The sequence below is a fragment of the Pezoporus occidentalis genome, unplaced genomic scaffold (genome assembly GCF_034315485.1).
Source record: "Pezoporus occidentalis ecotype Australia unplaced genomic scaffold, CSIRO_AGI_Poc_V1 ctg56, whole genome shotgun sequence".
In the NCBI taxonomy this organism is placed as follows: domain Eukaryota; kingdom Metazoa; phylum Chordata; class Aves; order Psittaciformes; family Psittacidae; genus Pezoporus; species Pezoporus occidentalis.
The window spans coordinates 1,008,599-1,034,774 of record NW_026915899.1 but is presented as its reverse complement, the minus strand read 5'-3'; the positions used below and the strand labels follow the sequence as shown (position 1 = coordinate 1,034,774).

The 26,176-nt window shown below is 35.5% G+C and overlaps 2 protein-coding genes across 7 annotated transcripts in view; one reads left to right on the top strand and one right to left on the bottom strand.

The window, feature by feature from the left end:
* Positions 1 to 26,176, top strand: part of COG5 (component of oligomeric golgi complex 5) — a 192,077-nt gene that overhangs the window by 29,273 nt on the left and 136,628 nt on the right. The gene's annotated exons all lie outside the window — the stretch shown is intronic.
* On the bottom strand, positions 5,748 to 25,712 carry GPR22 (G protein-coupled receptor 22). Of its 5 annotated transcripts, none has more exons than XM_062638288.1 (4): positions 25,540 to 25,712; positions 11,321 to 11,573; positions 9,207 to 10,275; positions 5,748 to 7,349 (listed from the first exon to the last, which is right to left on the bottom strand). In XM_062638288.1, exon 4 carries the CDS (start codon positions 7,322 to 7,324, stop codon positions 6,023 to 6,025), a length of 1,302 nt encoding a protein of 433 aa, XP_062494272.1. In that variant the 5' UTR covers positions 7,325 to 7,349; positions 9,207 to 10,275; positions 11,321 to 11,573; positions 25,540 to 25,712; the 3' UTR covers positions 5,748 to 6,022. The 5 variants fall into 5 exon arrangements, with proteins under 5 accessions (XP_062494272.1, XP_062494271.1, XP_062494273.1 ...); XM_062638287.1 differs by lacking the exon at positions 25,540 to 25,712 and adding an exon at positions 11,721 to 11,825; XM_062638289.1 differs by lacking the exon at positions 25,540 to 25,712 and having other exon boundaries at positions 10,016 to 10,275; positions 11,321 to 11,708.

Sequence of the window (26,176 nt, the reverse complement as noted above, 5' to 3'; positions counted from 1 at the left end):
TAGAGCTGTGAGCAAGAAGAATCGATCTTCCTCATTAAGGTGTTTTACAATGGCAGTGCTCACATTCACTTCTTGTTTTGTGATGATGCATACATGACAAATAATGTTCCTTTCCCATTTTCGTTTCCCTTATGCATGTTTTCAGCACACTGTTAAGTACAACCTAGTGCACAAAGCATCACTGATACTTTTAATAATCTGCTAATGTGGGGAGCTGTCCTTTTGTCCTGCTTCTCCCTTCTCTGTTTATTTGTGACAAGGATTTATGAAAAATATCTTGAAATAAGGACTGGAAGAAAACCATGGTACAGAGTAGCAGTAGGTTGTTATCAGTTATTCTGCTTCCCCTTTTCCCCCACCACTGATTGAATTAAAATTGAGTTTAATTTGAAGTAACATCTCACAACAGATTGTGAGAGATCCTAGTACAGTTGAAAGTAAAGCTGTGCTAATATTGCTCTGCTAATAACAGTCTGACATAGCCAGAGTGACAGATTTTACAGCAATGTTGTTTCAGCAGTGACATTGATTTGTTTATCAGATATGGTATCAAGTTAAACTGTTGCAAGATAGGGTAGGAAGTTAGAGATCATAGCAGGGTAACAGAAACCAAAAGAGTATTTCCAAAAACCTAGCCTGGAAAGGAAACAAGGGCGTGCTGTTTGCCAGCAGCTTTGTGCCGTCAGCCTGCCTGCCTGCTTGCCTGACTGTGCAGTGCCAGGAATCAGAATGAGGGTGTAGAAATAGTTACATTCAAAGGATATAAATAATTCAAACTATAAAGAATAAAATTTGTTTTAACAAACAATAACTTCAGTCTCTGTGCCTATCGCAGAACTTTCGCTGTACTTTGTGGTATTTTTTTTTCAAACTGAATTTCTTTTCATTGTGTGAGAATTACTTCGTAAAATAGGAAAACAGCTGATACGGAAATCTATAAAGTAAATAGGAAGTTCTCTTCCATTATGAATCAATTTATAATAATCACTGAAGTGTAATTTTAGCAGAGAACATAAAGATGTCTAATGGTATTTCTCCTTCAATTTGTTACTCTACAAAAATAATTAAATTGAGATAAAGAAGCAGTAACTGAAAAAACACTCTGGTAGTGAAACACACTCAAAGCATCAAGACAGACTGAAGTGATCTGACCAATACTGATTTGAGGGAAAATTCAATAGCATTATTTGAAATTTATTACTGGCAACAGACATCTAATAGCATTTTGTTTTCATGTCTGTTTTTGAAATGAACGTGCTCTGTATGTGCTTTGTGCTCGGCAAAATGTATAGTGTATCTGTAGGAAAAGAGGTAGTACAATAATGCTTACTCTCAGTTTGTCTGTTATTCTGTGTATAATTTCTTAAACCAGAGCCTTTTCTGGAGCTGCTAATCATGTTGTTCTCCCCTCTCCTCCCGGCAATTTTGGCAAAACCACGTATCACACTTGATGATGCAAACGTAAGTTCTTATTGTAATCTAACATTCTTACTATGGCAGGTTGCATGTTGCCCTCCACCTTTCTGTGGTCCTGGTGACTGTAGCTGCCTTACATCAGTTCCTTCAACCTTGTGCCCTTTTCCTCTTGAGTTACACTCTCTACCTACTTCACATCCTTCTTTAGTACTCATTGGGTATGAGTCAGTTTTGATTTTTCTGTTAGTCAGCTATTATGTCTCTTTTTTCATTTTTTTTTTTTTCTCCAGACACATTCCCCCCCCCCAGCAAAACAAACCCCAAACCCTGTGTTTAATTTTGCTTCTTGAAATGGACAAGTGTTTTATGAAGTAGAAAAAGAAGAAGGTAATTAGTGTCGTCTTCTCTACTGTTGGTGTAAGACATAAATTCACTGATCCTGCAGCAGTGTTTGAAGTAGGAGTGGAATTTGGCTCTTACAAGCTGGAAGGTTTTAAGACAGAAGCTCGTTATCCTTAGCTATATATTAGAGGTATTTTGTTTGCACAATGCGGGAGGGAAGGGTAACTTAGTGTATTATTTATTTTTATACTACTTTGAAGCTTTGCTAAAGAATGCTGTATTCTCTCCTTTTAAAAGAGTTTAGTGACAATCAGTAACTAAAACACTTTCTTCAGAGGAAACAAGCATAAGTCTAAAATACACAGCTATCAAAGAATTCTGATGACTAGCACATACATTGATGTTGAAAAAGAACTATTATGTGCATTGTGGTATGATATACGTAGCAGCTATCAGAGCAGAAATAAATCATCTTTGTGCCCAGGTAAATTATATAGCTTGCTGAATGTATTATTTCATTATAATTAATGAAGTGCGGGGTATAATGCAGAGATTACTCTTACAGTATAGTTCAGAGATACTCTTATAAAAAACCCATCCATATAAATAAAAAAATAGGTTCTAATGTTGAACTTCACTTTCGGTGTGTATGGCTGCATAATCATAGAATCATAGAATAGGTAGGGTTGGAAAGGACCTTAAGATCATCTAGTTCCAATTACGTATTATATGCATGTGTGTATATATGTAATAATGAAGGAAGAGAGGTGTACTGATCTAATATGTATCTGGATGCATACATTTTTAATCTAATATATTTAGAAATCACTGATTCCCCTGGTGCTAATGAAGTAAACAGAACTTCTGACCATATAGCAGTGCCTTGTAGTCTGTAAAAATTGTTACCAGCTTGAAACTGGATTTTTGTGATGTATTTACATTTCTGTTTCACTGGTTTGTGAAACTGTGTTAAGGTGTGATTTTGAATATTCTAATAGATACTGGCACTGTACTCAGCTTTTCTGTATTTTTAGTGTGGGCTAGCCTCATTTTACAATGTAAAATTGAATGGAAATGCATTTGAAGTTAAAAGACAACATAGTCAGATAACAGCTAATATGTTAGAGACAGGGAATGTGTGCAAACTGGTGGTGACTGCTTATGTTTCTGAGAGGTGTTTTCTAGAATTAGTATATTTAGAGTCCTGTGCAATTCTGCTTGCCTTAGGCAAAGTGGTGTGAAATGTAGTTGAACTAATGACTCATGGTGGTGAGATCATTTTTAAGAATGTAGTGGGCTTCTTATTGTACAATACTGTGGCATGTATTTGCCCTTTTTTCTCCAGTGATGCTGCCTCTTTTTGTGTTTTTTTTCAGTCTGTCTGACAAGCACCCACGGCACACCTTCATATCCCTCCTAAAAATCCTCATCTCTATCTGTAGGCTATTCAGTGTTCCTTCATTTGTTACTCTTTATTTTGTCTTGTCTGTGTTAAATCTGTCATCTTTGTGGTACAGTTCATGTATGATTCTGTTTTATAATGAATCCTGCATGTACATAGAATTACATATATTCTTTCTTGTATCAATGCCTGCTCTGTGCAGAATTTTCTTCAGCAGACCTTGAAGTGCACTCCAACGTGGTATAAGTACATTTTTTTGTTTAATGAAAGATGAAGAATAGTAAATGTAATAATGAACTTGCTTTATTCTTCAAGGCAATCAATTGCTGTGGTCAACATAGCCTTTAAAACCTGACTTCATCTCTTTTGACTAATTCCTAGCCTGCATTTTCCCTTTGTTATCAAGTATGGTTTAATTGAATATGACTTTCTAATGAATGAGCTTTTAACACAAAAATATGTAGTTCTTGAAGATCTATTAAATTTTAAAAAGTGAAGTCATATTGTCAGGAAACCATTCACATCTGAAAGCTTTTCTTAAATGCTTATTTCAGATAAGCACATGATGTAAGTTTATTCATCTGTTGTGGTCATTATAGTTTGTTTTTGTCTTCTTAAATAAATGAATAGTATTTTTATTGGAAGATAAGTAATCAGTGAAATAATATTATGCCATTAACTCTAGAGATTCCACTTTCTCCTTTAGTGTTCAGAGGATAGCTAGGCAGAGAAAGGAAGAAGTGTTACAAAAAAGAAAAAATAATACTTCCTGCTTATTTTTTGGGGGTACATCTCTTTTCAAAAGAGCTTACTCTTGAAAGAATGCTTCTGAAGTGATAAATTTGGAGCATATGGGATTAAAAAACCCCAAAGTTTCTTGCATAAACCCAGCAAGTTTACTTCCCCCATGTAACCTCTCAAATAAGATGAAGGATTGCAATTCTTGTAGGAACCTAGTGATAGCCTGGATGAAATCAACACTGTAAGTGGGTACAGTTGAATGCAGTGTTGTTGGGCTAGCTTTTATAAAAAAGCCAGTGAAATGATTTTTTTAACATATGTTACACAGTAATTTTAGATATTGAATTATTTTCAATTAGATAATAAAACTTATAGGAAGAATTTAGATAATTTTAAGCGGCTGATATTTCGGGAACATGGAGCTGTAAAATTATGTTTTTGAGTCTTCTGTTATGGTAAGCTAAGGCAGAAGTCTAAGTAAAAGGTACATTACAAATACTACTTTTTTTTAACCACAAAAACAGTTTTGGCAATACACATATGATTAATAATTTAATGATGTAATGGAAAATAGCTTTTTGCTCTCTTAAATCCGCTTTTGTTTTTTTCTATAAGCAACTTCAGAAAAGTGCTTCAGAAATCCTTATTTTTTATGTAATAGTTTAGTCAAACTAGCTTTCATATTCAAGGATATTCTCTGCTTATAATAATAAGCCAATACTTATTGAGAATTAGCCTTTTAATTATACTGGTAGCTGGTGACACACTGAGCAGTTTGTATAACAAGACAAGTGAAATAATGCTAATTGATTTTTCAGTTTTTTGTTTTGTTTCCCCCTCCTGTTCACTGAAATTATGAATTTTTTAAGCATGCGAGAATGCAAACCACTCAACAAACTTTTGTTTGGATGAGTATCTTAATTCTTTCTTACAGCACTATTGATGATAATGACTTTCTAAGGCTTCTTGATTTTTCATTGTAGGTATAAGATGAAATAGAAAAAAGAGGATGTAGTATGATGGTATACCATGACCGTCCAGGAAATACAGAAATAGGGTAGCTAGCGATGTTGGTGATTGGTTTGTGACAAAGCAGTTGCATGGCTAGAAGGGAATATCATCGAAGGAGAAATAAAGTCAAAATAATACAAAAGTTATCAAGGGTAAGAAAATTATCTTCTACTTTAGCTGCAGCACTTGACAGCCAGATCTATGTAGATAGATGGTACGAATGAAAAATCTCTGTATGAAAGGTATCCACGTCACACTAGAGTTCTAGCTAAATCCCTTCAGTGTGAAAATCTAATAAGCCTTTGCACAGGAATGGCTTTGTTGGTTGGTTGTCTTTATCATCAAGACCAATAACTTTCTTGCCTGTGTTTTTTGCCAGCATTTGGCCTGTCTTTTCCCCTTACCTCCTCCACACCTTCTGTGTAATTATTCAAAGTGGTGTATTTTCTACGAAGAAACTGTGGATGTGAGATTGCATCCACAAGACTTTTCACTTGTTTTCAGAGTACTGTCAACTTTTGGAAGACACGTGAAGTTTATTTCCCCCATTGAAAGTAACTGATTCTGAGAGACTAATTGAAGGACATCACATAAATGACTTTGCCTACATGTGTATGGTAGTTGCATGCTGGAGAAATTTAAATGCAAGGTAAAAATGTGTCCAACTTGTAGCCGTATTAGCATTCAGAATATCTCTGATCAATACTATTTATGAATTAAATTTAAAAATACCACATTGTGCAAAATGTTGAGATTGTGCTTTAGAAAAGTATTCCCTAGTGGAATTTTTGTTTAAAAATCCTTTTGTATTTATTGAGAAACTGAGCCATACAAATGTTTTTAAAAGTTTGCACATCTTTAAGGCTATTTATTTTCTAAAAAAGAGAACTTGAATATTTTTGACAAATATACACGTTACGCTAACAAACGGCCATGCAACATATATCTTACATAATGAAGAAATTGAATATACAAGACCTACTCTATTTAACATAGATATTGAAAATTTACAGTCTCGCCAATAGTTAAAAAAAGTTTTTCTTATTTGGCAGTATTTTTCTACAATTTGTTCAGATATTCCGCTTGATGTATTTTGGTGAATACTGAAATCTAGTCAGTGACAACCTGAGGTACTAAACATTTCTGCCTTACTTCTTTGTCTTCAAAGGTGATCTTTTTGTTCCTTTTAGGCTCTATCCATGAGTTGTGTATTACAGCGTTATTTGGCATGGGATCTGCTTCCACTATTGAAACAACTCGCTTTTTCATCTTACTTTTCAGAACTTTCTGAAACTTTTGCCTGGTGAATGCATAAAGTAGAGGGTGAAATATGGTTGTTCCATATGCCATTACTAGAAAACATAATCGCAATTTTACCAAAAGGTCACTTGGGCCCAAACATAAGATGGTGGTGTTTAAAACAGAGATGGGTGTCCAGCAGAGAAGGAATGTTGAGATAATCAAGAGGGACATTCTGAAGACTCTCTTTTGCCGTTCTCGTCGCTCCCGGTGCCGTTTTACAGCTCGGCGTAGAGCAATTATGACAGACACAGAAGTCCTTACACCAAAGACTACGTTTTTTCCTCCACTGCTGTGGGACACGTCTGTAGTCTCATGCTGAGTGGTCAAAGAAATAGTTTTTTTCTTTCTAGCTTTCTTTTTTTGTCCCGTGGTAAATCTTGTACCAATCCGAATATTTAGAGCCTGGAGTATTTTGGTGTATGTAATTAGCATTACTATAACAGTGAAGAAAAAGATCGGAATCTGAACAAGAAGGTGGTAGTACATTCCTAACTCAGTGTGGTACTCATTTGTACTCACACACAGAAGTGTCTTATTTTCCCAAGTACTTGCACTTTGAAGACTGAAAAAGTTTACTTCAATGAAAGGAATCAGGAAGGAAAAAAGTGAAATGATCCATATTGATGTCATTAATATCACAGCCCTTCCCATGGTCAGAATTCGATTGGCAGGTTTTACAGAGATGTCGTATCGGTCCAGAGTGATAGCAAAGACGTTGATTGCAGTTGAAACGCTTGCGAAAGAGACACAAGCCTCGTGGAAGCAGCAGATGAGAGCAGTGTTACTCTCCAGTGAAAGCAGAAGTATAACTATAGTTAGAGGAATACATCCCACACAAATTATTACATCAAGTACATGAAGGTTCATTGTAATAATGTTACTGACAGAATTGATTAAGTTGGATTTCATACAGTAAAGTACCAGCACAGTGAGGTTGCTGCCGAGTCCCAAAACAATTTCTAACATCAAAAATCCAGTGAGAGAAACTTGAAAACTTAATGGATATGATAGTGGTCGGTACATGTTGGTGTCGATGTCATCAATGTCATCTCGAACTGTGATGTTAGATTCAGACTGCATGTTGACTTCCAGAATGGGGGAGAAGCACATTCTTTTGTTGCAGCTGTTTTTTCTCCTGAAAGGTGAAATAAAATATGGAACAATTTGATTTTTTTAACATTTACTACAGATAAATGCTAGGGAACGAGGAAGGGGGGAAAAGCATTTGTTCTTATCAAACTCTTCATTTACTGTATGTTCAGAGCTTTAGCTGGCATAGACTCAAAAGCCTGAGGAGCTAGAATAAGGTCTTTCCTTTTAAAAAGGAAAGCAGGATTTGTTTAGGGAAAAGAAAAAAAAAAAAGTGAAAAGCTTCCATTTAGGGAGACAGGGCTTTATTTATAGTGATGTGGGTTTTACAAAGGGCCCATTTGTTGAATAAACTATACTTGTGCATGGCCTTTGTAGGGCGATGAGGGTCATTTTAGAAGAATGTTGTTAAGTATTAACAAATTGGTACTCAAGATCATTTTAAAAGGCTCTTGTGGAAAAAGAAAGTGTTAGGAACATGAAGCACTGTTGTTTATGTATCATAAAAAGAACATTTAAATTATTTATGGCAATTTAGCAGCCTCTTTCTTATGAAGAGTTTTCAACAATGTTGTGAGCTGAAACTTGAAGTTCTGTAATTCAGCAGATTTTTATGGAGCGTAAAGATTTCTGTTCGCTTTTATGTTGTATGCATCTACATGTATGAAACTTAACATTACAACAGTTTTATGTAAGTGTATATACTTTCAAATGTAAAATATTTGTAGCTTTGGGGAAATGGAATTTATTATAAAAATCCTGCATTTCCTTTTTCTGATTTGCATATTCAATTTCTTCAAGAAATCAGTGCCTCCATGGAATGGAAGAGTATTTAATTTTATCCCAGAACAGGTTTAGGGGAATAATTTTAGAAAATAATACTTAAAAAGAAAACTCTCAGGGTTTTGCTTTGTTTCGTTTTTTTTTTTTTTTTTTTGGTTGTTGTTTTGGTTTGTTGTGTTTTTTTTTTTTTTTAAATCAAACTGCAAGTAAATCCAACAGATTTATACACATAGTTTGTTTTAGGAATAAGTGAGTTTCAAAACCAGTAGCATTTATTACATGTAGGAGATTCTTTATTTAGTGTCTCATCTGCTTTGTTTTGCACATGCCGATAGGTTGTAGCATCTGCATGTAATACCTGATGTTTCTGTTATTTATATTGTCAGACAGCTCTTGATTTTGTAATGAAATGAACAAATAAAGAGGGGTTATTCAATTTCTTGTTATGATACTTGAGGGTGGGTTTTGTTTTATTCTTTTTAGGTAGCTTTAAATTTAAGAGGGAATGTACTTGGCATGAAAATAATTTAAATGTGGACCTTTGTTTCATTTGGAATACATTAAAAATGAATAAGCACTAAGGTGAATAAAAATAAGCCCTTTTTTAATGGAAGTATGAATTAAGCACACTTGGGATATAATATGCAAATAGATTTTATCTGTAGTTCTGAAAAGCCTCACTTGTATAATACTATTAATTGCAAATTGTATGATGAAAATTCTTGGTATACTTCAACAGTTAATTCAGATGTGCCTTAAATACAAAAGATGTAAATTAGAACATACTAGTCTCAGGTATGAAATGAAACAGAAATATTTCAAAAGCTTTAATTTCTAATCTAGGCAACCTCCAATAGGTTTATATTAACCCTCAGGATTATGATTTCCTCTGTGTATGCTGTCCTGGCTGTGAATGGATTTCAAGAAACCATTCTCAATGCATTACTGGTTAAATGAAGTTCTTTCCTATTAGCAAAAGCCAGGAGGAAATCAAAAGCAGATCTAAAACAAGTGACAATCTTAACTCTAACATTATGCCAATGGAAATTCTGCCTCTGGACAGTGCCTGTTCCCTTGTGAATGCTGAGCAGAGGTGGGGGACATGCAACTGCTGACCTACCTGTTCTCTGTGCCTCAAGAGCCTTTCAGATCATTGCAGCAGCTTGTCATAAATTGATACATGGTGTCACTGACAGGTATTTGACATGCACTGTAACCTGGAAACCAAGTAGTAGCTGGGCTTTTATTTCATTCCTTGCAGGCTTTTTTTTTTTTTCTTTTTTTTGTTCCAGCACTTCAGCAGCAAAAAATTTTGCTTAAACATGGGGACTTCTGAATTGCCTGAGATACTTTTACAGACCAGTGCATATTCTGTGTGTCTGTTCTGAGTTTCAAGCCAGCAATAACAAATAAACCTTCATTTAGGTGATGTTAATTTCTTTCCCCTGTTGCATTTTGTAGCAGTCTGTTTTTATTTTCCAGGTTTAAAAAGAAAAAGGAATTTCTGATTTCAGAGTATATGTAGACATCCTTTATGGTTGTATATTTCTTTCTGTTGTATATTTCTTTCTGTAATATTCCTGCGCATTACTTTTGAGTGATGGCTTAGTCAGAGAAGTTGCTATACATGATAAAATCCAGTTCATGTGCTTTCAGAGTAACCACGAGTTACCTAATTTGGTTTATTTTCATTTAAGGAGAATACATAACAGACCATAAAATTGAGGAAAAAAAATATCCGTTAGTCATTATGACAAATAAGTTATTTAGGGAGTAGTATAGAAAAAGCTTGGTTAAACCCTTATTCAGCTTGCTGGTGAAGTATGTATATTCTCCTTTTGGGAATTCATGTTTCATTGTTTCTTCATGCATCAGTAGTTTCCACAATTCTGGTTTTAAATTATAAATCCCTCTTTAAGAAATGCTCACCACTTTGAGAATCAATCATTGCACTCTTCTTTTAATAAAATCTGAGCAGATGTATTAGTCTTCCATGTATATTGTTGAAGTGTCATGCACATAAATGGTAATACAAGTGTGTTCCATGTTTTGTTTCTAATTCCTTTATGTCTTAAGAATACATTTTAGTGATGCATCCTGCTTCTTGTAGGTCATACAGCTAGAAAGATACCCGGTCAACTGCATTCTTCATATTGTCAGTTGTAAAACTGAATTAGTTGCTGCATGCCCTTGTGAAGGGGAGGAAAAAAAAGGTTAAAACTGGGACTTAAAATTTCAAAAGAAAGCAATGCAGAATATATTCTCTAATATCACTTATTTCATAAATAGAGGATCTCTAAAACTGGATCTTACAGATTACACAGAAAACAAGTTAGTGTGTTCACGATTTGCTAGTAAAATCATGCCATTCTACTGTCAACTTCAATGAATTTAGTTTTTTGGACAAGTTACCTGGTTTCCAAATAGCGCAGGTTACAAAAAGCCCTAAGTAGAAGCAGTAGCTGTTGGATGTAGTGTGTCTGTGACTAGAGCTAGAAAATGTACTTTTAGAGCTCTTGTAAGCAGCTAGTTTATACATACAGCTCTCTGGTCTTCTAATGAGAAATTGAGCATAGTCAATGAGGTTTATAGGAAATACATTTTTATTTAATTTGCACACTCTTATAATTTCCTATCTTGAAATAAATGTTTAGCAAATCTGTGTTCTTAATAAACAGCTTGAATGTACAGGGAAATGAAAGAAATAAACTTAAAAATAAAACAAAACAGAAAAGGAGGATTTCTTAAGCAGTCGGAGTTTAGTCATAATAGCCAACCTTCATAAAGCAGTAAGTATCCACTAATAACAGACTACCTGATTCTTCAAAGAGTAACTGAATAAATCTGTAACATACTTAACTGCCAGTATTTGGAAATACTGGTGAGGGAGAAAAAAAATATTCCCAATTGCATTATGTGCTTTTTACCCCCCCCAGTACTGTACTAGCTTAAACTGTACTGTCTTTATGTTATGCGAACAAAACAGGTTCTTAATATTCTACAAGACTTTCATACAAAATAACATTTTTCTACTGTTGTGTTTTTAATGGGGAGGGGGAATAGCATTTGAAAATTCCCTGGTGTCAAATACAAGAAGTAGTACAATACATAGCAGTTAATGTAAGTTGAATCTGATCTCTTCCCTTTTTTCTCCAAATTTTTCCTTTTTTTTTTTTTTTTTTTTGGTGTTAAATGTTGCTTATTCTGCATACCATAATAAGGAACAGATCTTACCTCCACTAAAGATTTGATAAATTCTCGATGCAGGTGAAGCAGTTCCAGGTTGGAGGGATTCATTTTGTTCGCTTGTTAGCAGAGTAGAAGGGAAAGAGGGTAATAAGCATATCTTCAAAAAATGACCTTAATGAAAATTTGTGCCTGTACTGTGCCATTGTTTCAGCATACTGCTAATGTATACAACTGCTTTAGTTCTGGTTTACAGGCTGCTGCAGTCTCCCACTCTTCCTTCGGTAGAATCAATAAGCATCTGAAAATACATAATGAAAGTAATTTAACATGCTGAAGGCTTCTTGTCTCCAGAGAGAGCACTGAGATTCAAGCTTTCTAAAAAAGAAAAGCAGTGCTTCTGAGAGGAAAGCTTGCGATGGGCAGCTTTTGCAGAATGACAGCCTACCTTGTCGCTTCTCCTCACTGCAGAGAGATGCAGTGCATTCACTAATTTTGATTGGTCAGTGATCTTGGGCTTAAAATGTGCTTCATATATGGGATTGATGCCCTCCCTCCCACCAATTTATATAAGGATTCTTTTATAAAAGGACTAAATTTACAAATGATTTATGAATTCTGGAATATATTAAGGGTATGCCAGTTTTATTTTTACCTTTTCACTCTTCGTGTACACTGGAAACCACATGACATGAAATAAAAGGGATTAAACATTTATTCCTTAAAAAGCTTCCAAGAATCTATATTTGAATGTGCCCACTTTCCATTTGTGATGTTTTGGTGTTTTTTGGCCTCTTTGAGCCATGCTGAATTTCACCTTACATGTTTATATGCAAGCGAACATTTAGGTCTTGTCTTGAATAAATTATATTCAGGACACCCACATGTGTGTTAGGAAAATTTCCATTAGGATTCACAGAGATTATTCAAACTTTCATAATGGGTTGAAAATCAATTTAGTTTGTGAATTGGAAATGAATTATTTCTGTGATCTACAATGTATGTGTAAAAGTGTAGGTTGTTGATTTGTTGAAATGTTAACTTCTAAAAAAAATCTTGTCTGTTCCACAAGAATTTTGCTGGAGACTTCACAGGTTTTTGTGAGGATGCTGTGTTTGATGTTCTTGGCCTTCACTTTGCAGGGGGCAGGTGGTGTCTTCATTTTCACTTTTGTGTTTTTAATTTATTTCTGAATCTGTTCTATCAGTATAAACAATGCTCACAACCATTTAATGAGACATAAGAGAAGTGTAGCACAAGATCTGTTTTAATTAGTACTAATGCCAACATAAACTTTGAAAATAAATTCCGTATAGAACCCAAAATAATATTTTTTTAAGAATTGGTTTGCTGAACAGGTAATTTGAAACTGAGTACCAAATGTTCTGCTGGTAGTTTTTAATCTCAAGTAAGTGTGGGGTGTGAAGCTTTTTCTTTAAGTTTTTTGGTTTTCTTTGTTTGTGTTTTTTTTTTATTTTATTTTATTTTATTTTAAGATTTTTAATTTTTTTGAAGCTTTATAAGATGCTGAATGTTAAAGCTTGGTTCTTACATAATCGTCTGTGTTAAGATGGCAATTTTGGTCAAATTTTGATGGGGTCCTCTTTTTTTAAGTTGCTAATGCAATTATAAAATGCAGTCTTGTAACTCAGATGTCTTCATTTCTTCTCTTTACTTTTTTTTTTCTGAGATAGGCCCCTGGTACATTATTTATCTTTAGGAAACAGCGTCTTTTATTCATTTTTTAAAATGGGTGCTTCCTGTTTTGTACTTCTACGTTGAGAAAATACCTAAATAGAGATTGCAGAAACTTTGAACAAAGATCAGTAGGTACCAGTGGGATATGCTGAGTAGCAACTGATTGAGTTCTTTGAGCTGTCCCTGTATCTTCTGTCTCCCGGGAGCTTGATACCAGTGGTACCAGCATTGCTGGAGGATTCCTGAGATGAAAGCATAAATACTAATATATTAAAGAGATTTACTTCCTTCACTTTCAGTATGACTTAGGATAAGTAGGGAAGCCTGTCTAAATTTAAACAGATGAATCTCTGTCTCCCTTTCTAATTCTTCAGTGTGTGCCTGAGCAAGGATGGAGATACTGGGTGAGCTGTACTGTCAGAAAGAAAAATACTTGTACACGGAGGACGATTGGAATGGGATTTTGGATATAGTGTGGATATGTGGTTCAGACACAGGAAAAGGGGTCATGAAAGACTACCTATATTACAGGAGGTGATAATGGCAGTTGTTCTATCTGCAGAAAGCGTTTGAGAGGAATGATAAGGAGCTGAGTTGTGAATATATCAAGCTTAAGTTTTCTGGAGAGAAAATCAGGAGAAGCAGCAGTACCATATGGAGGGAATCAGGAGTAGGTGGATGGATAGACATGCTTACAAGCCATTGCTGTGCAGATGCTAGTTAAGATGGTGTGAACAGATGACATCATCCTCAAAGGGTAGATAGGGAAGAGTGGGCAAAAAAAGCCATGTGCAGACACCCAGCACAAACAGAAAAATGTGCTGTTCTTATACCTGTTTCTATATCAGTACAGAATGGAAGAGAAAGAATTTGGTATTTTGGGGTTTAGGGGAGTGAAAAGTGGGGTGGAAGGGTAATGAGAAGGTAGAAATATGAGGGAGCAGCAGGAGTCTTAAAATCGGAGGTTGATGATGAAGGGTTTTAGGACTGAGAATGGCAATGCAAGGGAAGGAGACTCAATGTGACAGAGAATAGAGCTATTAAGGGTTGAGTCTGCTGGGTATGGTGTGGGGAGAAAATAAGTGCAGAGCTTGAAGCAGAGTGGAACAGAAGAGAGTAGAGACATGTGGTTGTAAAGAGATGCTGTGTGCACAGACGTTGAGATAACTGCAATTGCCATAGCATACACCCCATAGTACTTCTAAACTAAATTTAGGAGTCCTAAATGTCTGTTAGAATATGTTTTTCTGTTTTGCTGAGAGCAGGCAGTCCAAAAATATGGCATAGTTCTTGGTCTTCTTTCATCTTTTAACTACTATCTTACTTTCTGTACACAGGAAGTAATGGTCTAGCACTGACTGTTACTGCATTCCAAAAGGGTGATAGGTCATTTTGTAGGTCTGGAGGTCTAAGCTCTGCAGGTGAGTTGATAAGATCACCCTGAATGCACGTTCTTGCACTGCAGTTTTTAAAATGAGATTTTTTAAAAAAGACTGCTTTGGTTCACAAGGTCTGGCAGGGCCAAGTGAATTATTAAAACAATAATTATTAAACCAATTCTGATGCTTTCGATCAGAGTCTTTGATTTGGAGCTTTATCATTATTTTAATGTGCTTTAGGGTTTAACTTTACATAAACCTATCACAGACTCTCTTAATGTTCAGATGTCATGGAATAGACACATTTATGAAGATCTTTATTGGCACAGTTGGGAAACTGTCTGCTTACTTCCCTTGTCCTCTGCATTATTCTTCAGCTCCTATGATTTTTTTTTTTTTCTCCTGAATGCTTCAGCAGTGCTTTCTGTTTCTTTCTTTGGGCTGCACATCTTGTTTCCTAGTTTGAGTCTTGCTGCTCATTTAGTGGCTATTTAGAATTTTGCTGCTTCTGGGTCTAAAAATGTCATCAGTTTTCATATTTGCAAGAGATTTGGGCTCCTAACTCATAAAATTTTTTCAGTGACACATAATCTCTTTAGAGCTTGCATCACTTTTAAAAATGAGTATTGGGTGATTTTGGACATCTTGTCCTGGAATTGTCCTACAGCATTATTTACGTGGTGTGCCTTCATAATTCCAGCTGGATAGATCCTCCTGTACCTTGCACTTACCTACACTGGGCAGTGTGATGCCAAATTCTAGCGAAGCTCTTTTGGGTAGTTTGTTTGTATCTGTTCTAGCAGCTTGTGATCCGTATCTAAAATGTTTGTTTTTTTTTTTACCTTGTTGCATCTTCATTTCCTCAATAGTCTGTTGCAAAGAACTTCGTTAGAATGCTGTTTAAAATCCAGTGACTTTTATAATATCAAGGAAAATAAACTGGATAACAGCAGTTCAAGTTCGGGAGTTGTGCTGATGTGACCTCATTATGCTCAATTTGTCAGGGTGTTCTCTTTTACCCGATACTAAAATTATGGCTTGCTGGCTTGGATCATGCTGCAGCACGCTTTTACTTTGAAAAGGTGTAAATCTGACTCCTGACCGGTACACAAATTCTAGTTGGGAGGGGTTTTATTATTGTTTAAGAATGATATGCTAAATAGATGACAAAACCTGCTAGAATTTTTACCCAAGTACCATTCTGACACTGATGATAATTCAGTCTTTTCTTTCTTTTGACACAAGTCCTTTATTCTCATTTCTTTAATCTGTGGAGAATGGTTTTAAAACTGTTATTCCTTTTCTGTACTGAAGACTGACATGCACAAAATTAATTTTCCATTCAGTGTCCTATCCTTAATGTTTATTTTCTTTTCTCCCTGGTTGATTATCATACAGCTTTCTTTGTTTTGTTGTTTTTATAATTACTTATTTAGGTTGGGGTTTGGTTTTTTTTGCATTTTTAACTTCATATAATCATAGAATAGTTAGGGTTGGAAAGGATCTTGTTATTCCCTTGACAGAAAACACAGGGGAAACTGATCTCAGTTTCTCCATTTTAAAATTATCTCCATAAAAATATGGATTTTCAAGCTTAATTATATGTCATTTAATTGTGCTTCCCATTGTATTTGCAAAGATGTACACCTTTGGAAGCAACACAAAACTAAGTATTTTAAGATGGAAATAAAAGTATGTAAATTGTATATATAATATACTATAATAAATGTATTATTATATAGTTTTATATATAATGAATATTCATTTTCTTAATGTTAGCATAGCAGCTTGAGTACAGGAAAATTACCTATTTAGGCTACAAAATAAGAATGTCTTAGAAGACTAATTTGGCTTTGTGTAATTGTTAGGCATAGGTTATTTGGCCAATAGTATTCCATGTTAGTTCAACAGTTGAACTTTTCAGTACTGGAAGTTCCTGTATACATGAGGAAATGTGTAAGTTACAGAATGTCCTTTAGCAATTAATACCAAAACTGTATCTTGTTTTGGGTTTGTATAATAAGGTGATGCCAAAGAAGTATTACAGAACCAGTGCTGAGTATCAGTTATATATAGAGAAAGCTCCCTTTTCATATCATAATAGAAAATTTGTTTTAGTGATGTAGCTGAATCATGGTCCTGGTGCATTATATTGCAATTATTTAAGCATTTTAGTTATAAAATAAAATTCTAAACCAAAAATACACATATAAAATAATTATCATCAGGAGGGAAGCATGACTGGTAAATTTAATAGTAATTTGAATAACACCAGTCTGACTCCAGCTTTTGTCCATGGAGGTGGTTTGTCTTTTGGTGTAGACATTCACAATGAATGGTGCTGTCTCTTGTAGTAGTTATTGACAAAAATTTAAATAATCATTGCAAACTTTATGGTAAACTTAATTTTTCTCTAAAAATTGCAATGTGTATTTTCCTGCATTAAAACTGTACTTCGAGGACTCTGACATTTCGAGAGATTTCTGCTTTTATAAAATATTCTTAGTTCTAAATTGGCAATTGGTACAGAATTTTAGTGAGGGTTTTCGTTATTACAGAAAGGCTTTTGGAGTTTTGACATGGGATCTTTTGTATTACTTCAGATGTACAAAGGAAAAAGCTACCTGCTCACATTGTTTAAGCTTGTGAAAATGTACCTGAAGGAGTGATTCTGTAAGTTGGAAAGCAGTTTAGACAAAGGCTAAAGAGTGCTGAATCTGGAGTGCTGTCACTGTGTGGCTAAAATACTGCCTCCTGATTTGAAGTCCCAGGTGACTGCTTACCTTGCTTCATCAAAAAAATATATTTTGTGTGTTGGAAGAACTTTTCAGTGTCATTCCCCATTGCCTGGGTTGCTGCGTTGCCGAGCATCTCCAAGTACTAGCTCAGGACAGTGCTGGGCTAAGTGCATGGCAGAGTGGCATCAAATATAAATGTTTCAATAAGCTTTCTGCCTGGCTTATTACAGTGAATTGAGTTAGAGGTAGCTGAATTTAACATGCAGGGTTTTAACTTCAGGATTTGGTTCAGGATTCTCTATCAGATACCTTTGATGCTGCAGAAGCTGTGCCTGACAAAGTATGTGGGATGGGCAGCTTTAGGAGCAGCACTAGCTGCCCTGTTACAGTCCCCTGATGAAGGAGTTCTGTTGCACACCTTCCTGCTGTAATGTCCTTTAAGTGGAATTTCTAATTTAAGACAAAACAAGAAAACGGGAATATTTTATCTACAGTTGTTAATCTGACAGAGATCTTTGGTAGACTGTTTCTAGTCAGTTTTAAAAATAGGAAGGCAACATGATTTGCTCTTAATTAAGACAAAGTGTTCACACAGCGTGCCTAGTAGCAAGCATTCCTGTAGCTGAAATTAAGACACAGAAGACTTACGATCTTAATTCCCTGTGAGGAAAGAGTGAACACAATATGAAGAGTTATCGTAACATAAACTCTGTCCCTTTAATTTTAGCATCACCCAGACTGTAAGGGTCACCACCAGAGTGAGGTTTACACATTGCAGTCTCACTCAGTCGGCCTCTTGGCTGATTTGGTTTGGAAGTGCTGAAAAAAGCATATGCAAAGGTCCCAGTAGGCTTACTACCTTTAACATCAAAGTTCAATGACAACACACAGTGACTCTGCATATTTCCACATAACTGCAGTGACAGGAGCATACTTTGTCTTCTTCAGACAACTAAAAGCTATTGACACTAACTAGATTTCCCCCCCCCCCCCCCCTTGTGAATGACTGCTGTAAATGGTTAAAACCATCTGTCAGGCCCCTGTCTTCAGTTCAAATACAGGAAATCATTCACATCAGTCTGATAGTGGTGATATTCCTCACATTAAGTTCTCAAAATCTGAAAAATGATATGCAGTACTATGTGTTTTCTTGTGTTTTTTTTTTTTTGTAATGATAAAGTATTCTGTCTTCCCCTCTTTGCCACTTTAGTTCCTGAGAGATATTATTTTTACAGGGTTGTTCAGGGAAACTGATAGAAAAATCTGCTTATGTAGTGCCATAAAAGACATGCGAGAGAAGTTTTTAAAGTGATAAGCTGTAATGATAAATGCATAATGGGAAGGCAATTGAACTAATGTAGTGTGTTGGCTTCGCCATTTACTCTGCTAAAAGGAATGTTCATTTGATTGATGTGCATGTTGATCTAAGTTTAGATTTGTGTTGGTATCATCTTCAGTTTATTTTCTTTCTTCCTCTGTTGTTTGGGTGCAGTAGTTTTCATAATTTGTATCTTCAGTATAGTTTAATTTTATTTAATTGGCTGTTGAAAAATATCTGACACTTTCTTAAGGGGATAAGTGAAATAGAAATATGATACCCTTGATATTTTTTGGTTGTTTTTATAAAGAATATATATTGTAGCTCAAGAGTCTAAAATTAATACCTAAACTGTTTAAAATGCATGCATCTGCAAGCATATGAAGAACTAAATTTATCTGTGAAAATTTCAGATATCAAGGATTTTTGTGCCTAAACCATAGTTTCATTTTTTTCCATCCTCTAAAGTATTTTTAACCTCTCTATGTAGTTTTTGTATTTGGAATTACTTATTGTAGTACTGGAGAAAACCAGAGCTTGTCTGAAAAATGTTTTCTTTTGCTGCTTTTTGGAGGAAGACTGAGAGCAAGAGTGTCAGTGGGATGTCTGACAAAGGGAATACTGTTCCCCTTCATATATGGTTGATGGCCGGAAGTGGCTTTGCAGTCATTAGGCTAGAAGCCTAGGTTTTACTTTACTAATAAAATCTTAAGAAATTGGAAGTGGTTGATGGAGACATTTTTGTTGCACTGATGGATGATGTGCAAATACATGTTTATGGAGAGAAAACTTGTCAAATTCTTCAGCAGTTTTCACTGATGATCCACTTAATAAATTAAAGTGTATTGGTAGAATGAGTTGCAGTGATTGGACTATAAAGTGCAGTTGGAGTGGGAAAGAGGAAAATGGTACTTGCATTATTTCTGGTACCTTTAAGAGTGAAAAGCTTCAGTATTACTAGGTAGGCTAGCAAGTCTGCAAACTGGTACCTATGGTTAGGAACTCCTTGAGGAAATGTGGAAGAGAATATAGCAACTGCTACAACATACCAACAGGGAAACTGTGAGTTATTGCATACTGACTCTGCCTGTTACTGTGCTTTCTACAAGAGAAGTTGCAGTTCTGATGCAAGCAGAGATTTTTTTCCAGTCCTCATTCTTTCCACAGTAGATAGAGTGCCCAGTGAGAAATTACTCCCCCTGAGAGACAGCTGAATAGGGACGAGAACATTATTTCTCTTACTAGCAAATTCGTTTTAATGGAAGGAGAGCCTACCCTTTGAAAGTGGTTATTGTTTTAAGCCTGATGATTAGGTTGGAAATGTTTTTCTTTAAAGTTGTTTCATGTTGTAATACCTTTCCTGGTGTCTTGCTTTTGAAGGAGAAAGAAAAACTCAGCCAGCCCTTCCTGTTCACCCCAGGGTCAACCTGTCTATTGGGTTCTTGATAATACCCGCTTAACACCCCCACTCCGCAATCTTTAAGCTGGCATTATCATAATAATCAGTACATACTTTGGTCTAGGGTAGTATGCTTCAATATGACTTTTCCAGTGGTGTTCGAGTACCTCTGCATGATCTGTATATAAGGACTCTGTGGCTCTTTGGATTGTCAGTTAAATTCATACCTTGATGAATACTACAGGCTGTGATAATAGCAAGTACCTGATACAGTTTCTGAGAGTATAAAAGCTGCTGTAGGCAAAGCAGCTATTACAGTGTACTTTGGGGCAGTAAAGGTTGATATTACAGAAATTTTAGTTTGTATTCAGTATTCTTAATCTCAGGTAAATTTCTATGTACAGTCAGAGACAGTGTGAGTTAACACTTTAACTCAGGATTTTAGCTGCTTGTGTGATGTCCATGACCACAATATGTGAGCATCCTGTATCTATTTTAAAGTTTCCCTTCACATCATTCTGTTTTGTAGATAAAACAGTTTGGCTACATGCTAGAAGCCTAGGGCAGATCTGGAAAGTCTGTCTGTGTTTCATGAATCTGTCCAGTCTCTGTAACACAAGACCAGTTGATTTTTAAAAAAATGCAGAAACTATATAAATTTTCCACATTTATTCTCTTTGCAGGTCTTTAAACACAGATTTTTTTTTTTTTTATGTCTAACTAGAATTGACAAAGAAACCAAGGAAGTGCTTTGGGGTAATAATGGACAAATTGAGGTTTAAGTGGAAAAATGGTTATGTATCTAAATCTTTCAGGACGTTGTTTTTTCTCCCTTCAGTAATGTATTGGCAAAGTCAGAATATAAATTATTTCTTACACTAACCTTACTTCTATCTAAATTGCTTTAAGCCCTCAACTGCATTGGAAGGGGGCGGGAGGAGCAAAACAAACCCCCAGAACTTGCAAATAATTAATGAGATTTAAAAAAATCTATCGATGAAACACTATAGAGATGTCTACTTCATCATCCAGATTTTCAAAATTAAACACACACACACACCCCCCCCCCCCATCTCTAAGGAAACAGGCCTTGCAGCATGCAAATGTGATTATTAAACACAGGGCAAAAATACAGAACCATCTTTGGAGACTTATTTCACCTGGATTATGACATCTAGGAGCCGTTGCTTCTAACATCGGATAGGAAGTTAAATTAAGTGTAAAGATAAACGAAACCTATAATCATTTAGGACCTAGCAGTTAACCAGATCAATATTGCAAACAGAACAAAGTAGACGTAGTCTTTTTATGTACAGTAATTTGGGTTGTGCCGTACTGGAAATTTCATTTCTGTATTAGGTGCCTTGTATTCTGGTGCATTTCTCCTTCTCTTCCCAATATAACCTGTATCTTCTGCGTGCGTGTGATGTGGCTGAAGGAAGAAGAAAAGATATGCCTATTTAGGAGGAAGCAGGCATGGAGTTGGTAGGATAAATTTTTGATGAGAACTAAAGGAGTCGGATGCAAGGGCAGAGAAGTTGTGTGAATTGTTACAAGGGTGACTGAGCTGCTCTTCAGAATTATTTATGTAGGCTTTCCTTGTTTTCTTAATGATCTTTGGCTGTAAATGGACAGAGAATGTTGAGTATTGAGTTTCATGGTCACTTTAATAGGAAACGAAGAGCTTGACTTGTAAACCTTGCTTCAAGTTTTCATTTTGGATTTTTTTTTTTTTTTTAACCTTCAGCAATATAAATATTTCTTTACTTTGGTGTCACAATATAACTCCTTTGGCTTTGACTGCCATGTATGGCAATTTGCTGGATAGTATCCTGTGATCAGCTGGGCACAAAATTGCCTGGAGTAGGTTTGCGCACCCACAACACAAAGAAATGAGAATGGAAATGGGATTGATCTACAAAATACCATGAACCAGCAGCTGCAGAGAACTGTGGACTGTAGAGAGTCCACATAAAACTGATAATCTGTAATTTTAAATCTTTGTTTAAATCTGTGCTAACGATGGAAAGCTGATTTTTTTCTTACCCTGCTTATTTGAAAGTGTCTGCATTTTTAAAGTATGTTTTAAGATCGCTGAGAACTGCTTGTCAGAGATGCTAAAGAAATGAATTCGCCGAATCACTAATCTTTTAAATTTTTTAGATTCTTTTCAGAAATACATCCAGCTGATATAATTTAATATTCTGTTCTTGTGCAGAGTCTTGGATAATGCATCTGTTGGATGAATAAATAAATGGAAAGAAATGCAGTTTTAATTCTGGCAAAAACTATTTTTATTGCTTGCTTGTAAAATTGGCAGCGATATTCTACTCTGGGATAGCATTATTGGTTACTGACACAGTGGAATAATAGTAGCAGTTAGAAATAAATGTGAATTTAGCTGAATTTTATAGCTTGGGCTTTTATTTTTGATTTTTATGTAATTCTGACACCTGCAACATAATACAAGATACTGGTTTCTCTTTTGACAAGTATTACACATTCACAGATTAATGTATAGTTTCTAATCTCCATTGATTACTATTATCTACCAAGTCTTTGCTAGATACCAAATCAGTCTGACTCTGTGAGCAGGTCACAGATTGGGCCAACTTATTCTTTGAGGCTCAAGAGAGCAGCCAGGCAGCTACTGTTTTACTCTCCAGACAGAAAAATAGATTTATTTTCTTTCCTTTGTCTGCCTTTCAGCTTTTGAATTCCTACTGAGTTAGGCATCTATTTGTTTTGGTATTTGAATGATATTTGAACTTTAAATGAGAAAATTCTGTTATGCTTCTTCTGGGAGGACAAAACAGTATCCAAATAGTTTTAATTGCAGTATCCAACTCTGCTGTTCAATTTTGCTGAGAAAGACATGGGTGCTCAAAATGCCCTGCTGTGTCTATCACCCATGGGCTTCTCAGCACTGTTCCAGATCCTCTACCAGACTTGGGGATTCGGGGTGCTGCCTCAGCTGGAGCAAGACATGCTGGATTGCTCTTAAAGAAATCTGTGGCTGCTCAACTGGATTCAAACTCTGCCGTTATCACTGCCACTGACAAGCAGTGCTCATCTGAGTCTGTCTTGTTCAGCTGAACAGTGTGCATAAAGTAGTTATTCTATAACTCCTGTAACTATGATACATATACCATAGTTACATTTCATATGAATGGGCATATGCATACATGTATATAAGAAGTATATAATGGTTATAAAATTGACTTATTTTTCTAGAAGTGGTGTGAACCACACTTTTTATGGCACCAGAAACAGTATTTCTGTAGAAATAGTTGTTATTTTATCTGTTAGTCTTATACTGTGGCCTTTCTGGCAACTGTACACTGAAAAATTGATGTCTAACACTTCTATCCGCTCTTGTGATTTTTAAGTGTGACTACAGCTTTTTGCAGACTGGAGTGGGAATACAGTTACCATTTTTTTATATGACAATGGTGAATTCCCTTCAGTTTATAGAATCATAGAATGGTTTGGATTGGAAGGGACCTGCAAAGGTCATCTAGTCCAACCCCCTTGTATGAGCAGGGGCATTGTCAACTAGATAAGGTTGCCCAGAACCACATCCAGCCTGGGCTGGAATGTCTCCAGGGATGGTGACACCACCTCTCTGGGCAACCTGTGCTAGGATTTGACCACACTCATTGTAAAGAATTTCTTCCTTACATCCAGCCTGAATCTTCCCTCTTTTGGTTTAAAACCATCACCCCTCATCCTGTCACAACAGGCCCTGCTGAAAAGTCTCTCCTCATCTTTTCATTTTCTGAGTTCTTACTCCTTGATGAGTTTGTGTTGTTACTCACCTTAATGTAATGAACCAGAGAAGGGAACTGAAACCCACTTCCCTGCTACAGTTTGTCAAAATATCCAATAATGCATTCTCCAAAGTGGAATCCTACTTCTAGAAAGGTACCAAGAAAGAATGCTGAACCTGAGATAATGTAAGCACTGGACAAAATCCCAAGGCAAAGAGTGATGCTTCTGTTACAGCACTGTTCACAGGACTTGGGTTTTAACTTTGGTTTAAATGTAAACTTGTTGCTCGGACAAGTTACTTGGACAAGGTGTTCAACTTCTTCCCTTTATAGAAATGCTGTGAGATCTAAAGATGGGAACTGTAGGCAAGTGCTGTCTATTAGAAGTTATTAAAAAAATACGGTCTCTGTAATTTTTGAGCGATTTCACAAACTGCAACTTTGCATGATGAATGAAAAGCAGCAGGGAAAACTATTCCGCATTCAAGCTTCATACATCAATATGCTTTTTTAAATATCACAAGAAAGTGCTGTAGCAATTGCATCTGAACGTGGTGCTTTCCTTTCCTTAACTGTTTAAAAGATGAGCATGATTGACTGTGTAAATATCGATAGCTTTAAAGACCTGAGGAAAAATTACCATGAAAAACGGAGTTTGGGTAGACTCAAATACTGTAATTTCAAGGCAGGATTTTTAATGGAAGGTCGTGAGTAATTCTCCCTTGATAAAAATGAAGTACACAAGTCTCCAAGGTACCCCATCATCACCTTTGGGGTGAAAATGGCAGCCAGGAAGAAGTTTCCAGAACTTAAAGAATGTTTGCAATTATATTGCTTTCAAAAATTAACAGTTCATGAGACTCACATAAAATTTACCTTTCATTATTTATTATTAACTTTTTTGAATTGTAAACTGTCCATCATTGCCTACCAAGAGGTACTTTATTCGTACTTGAAGAGAGTAAACAATTCCATGTAGTTGTGCATTGGTTTTAAATGACCTGAAAAATTTCTATTTGTCTCTAGTTCTTTTTAGGCTTTCATTACTTGAACTCATGTTAAAATAAGTATGAATGAAGAGCTGGGGTTGAAGTCATGCTCTCCTTTCTGTTTGTAGTCTGGATATGATCTTTGATGCATTGAAAAACTGTGAATTGTTGCACTAGTACCCATAATTATTAGAATGAATTCACTGCTGTCTGCCTTAACCTGATGCTTATTATAAAAAAATTGCCTTTGTAGTTGAGCATGGCAATATAAGAGACAAAATTATAATTCTGCCTTTGTGAATATAATGAATACTACTCCTATCTGTATTACCAAAGCAAACACATCTACCTGTGGTAAAATGTAAAGCAGTGTTAGCTTTCTAGTAAAATACCAAGTATTACAGTTACTTCTCTTACTGGTGAGTGTAAAACCTGTGAATAAATCAGACCTATGAATGGTGGGAAAGTTTCTATCACACTATTATGACAAACTTCCATTCCAGTTATAATAGTTACGCATTGAGTTATGCATAGGGTGATCTGGTCCTCAGGCTGAACATATCAGGCTGGATTTTGAACTAATTAGAGCATTTTTAGGTCTGAAGAAGTTTATTTTTAGTCTCAAAGGGAGTTCAATAAGCAAAGATGTCTTACAGTTTCTACTTCATGTTTATTATAACTGGATTTCTATTTGGACAATTCCTTTTTCCCTTCGTTCAAGGATGAATTAAATAAATTGGCAGCTTGTGTAGATATGGGCAGAGCACAAAGAAAAGGCAATTCTGCCTTGGAACGTTACACTGCAGCCTTTTCACCTGCCTGAATCACAGTGAATGACACTTTTTTTTTTCCTTCCTTTCTGATCTGAAGCTTTATTTATAAAGTAATAGTCTACTGTGCTATGACAGCACAGAAATTAGGGTTCTAAAGTTGATGCAGAAAGAGGGTAGATGGAAAAATAAAGTGATATACATACCTGCAGAAGGAAATAGTTATTCTGCTCAGTTTCACTGGATAAATGATCCCACTTGAGAAGGAAGGAGTGCAGTGATCCCATTCCCAGGGTAGTTCTTCTCTGAATTCTTGCTAAAAAAATAACAAGTCATTGAATTCCTGAAGTTTCAGGGCTTGAGCTTCTGTTTCTAGCCCCAGTTTCAGGTTTGAAAGTCTGAGCTGTGAAAGTTTTGGCTCATAAGATTGACAAATTCCAAAGTGTTACTTATTTAAAGCAGGTTGAGGTAGTTGCACCATGTATTATGTAATCTTATACTCAAAAAGATCCCCCCCAAGGTAGTCAAAAGAGAAGTTGTTTTATATTGCCGTGTTCCAATATATAACAGATGATCTACTTTTGTGCTTTCTAAATGGAAACAAAAAGAACAACACTATATTTATGTACTCCGAGATCTTCCTACACATTTCTCTGTCCTTTCTTTAGTTTTTTCTTCCCCTTTTTTGTGTTCTATGCTCATAAATGAGAATCTCAATGTAATAAAAGGAAATTTTAATGTGACCAATGTACAAAATATGCATAAATTTCTAGACAATATAATTCTAAATGTTCATTTTCCTATTTCTTTGAAAAGGATTTTTTTTTTTTTTACATCTGTGTC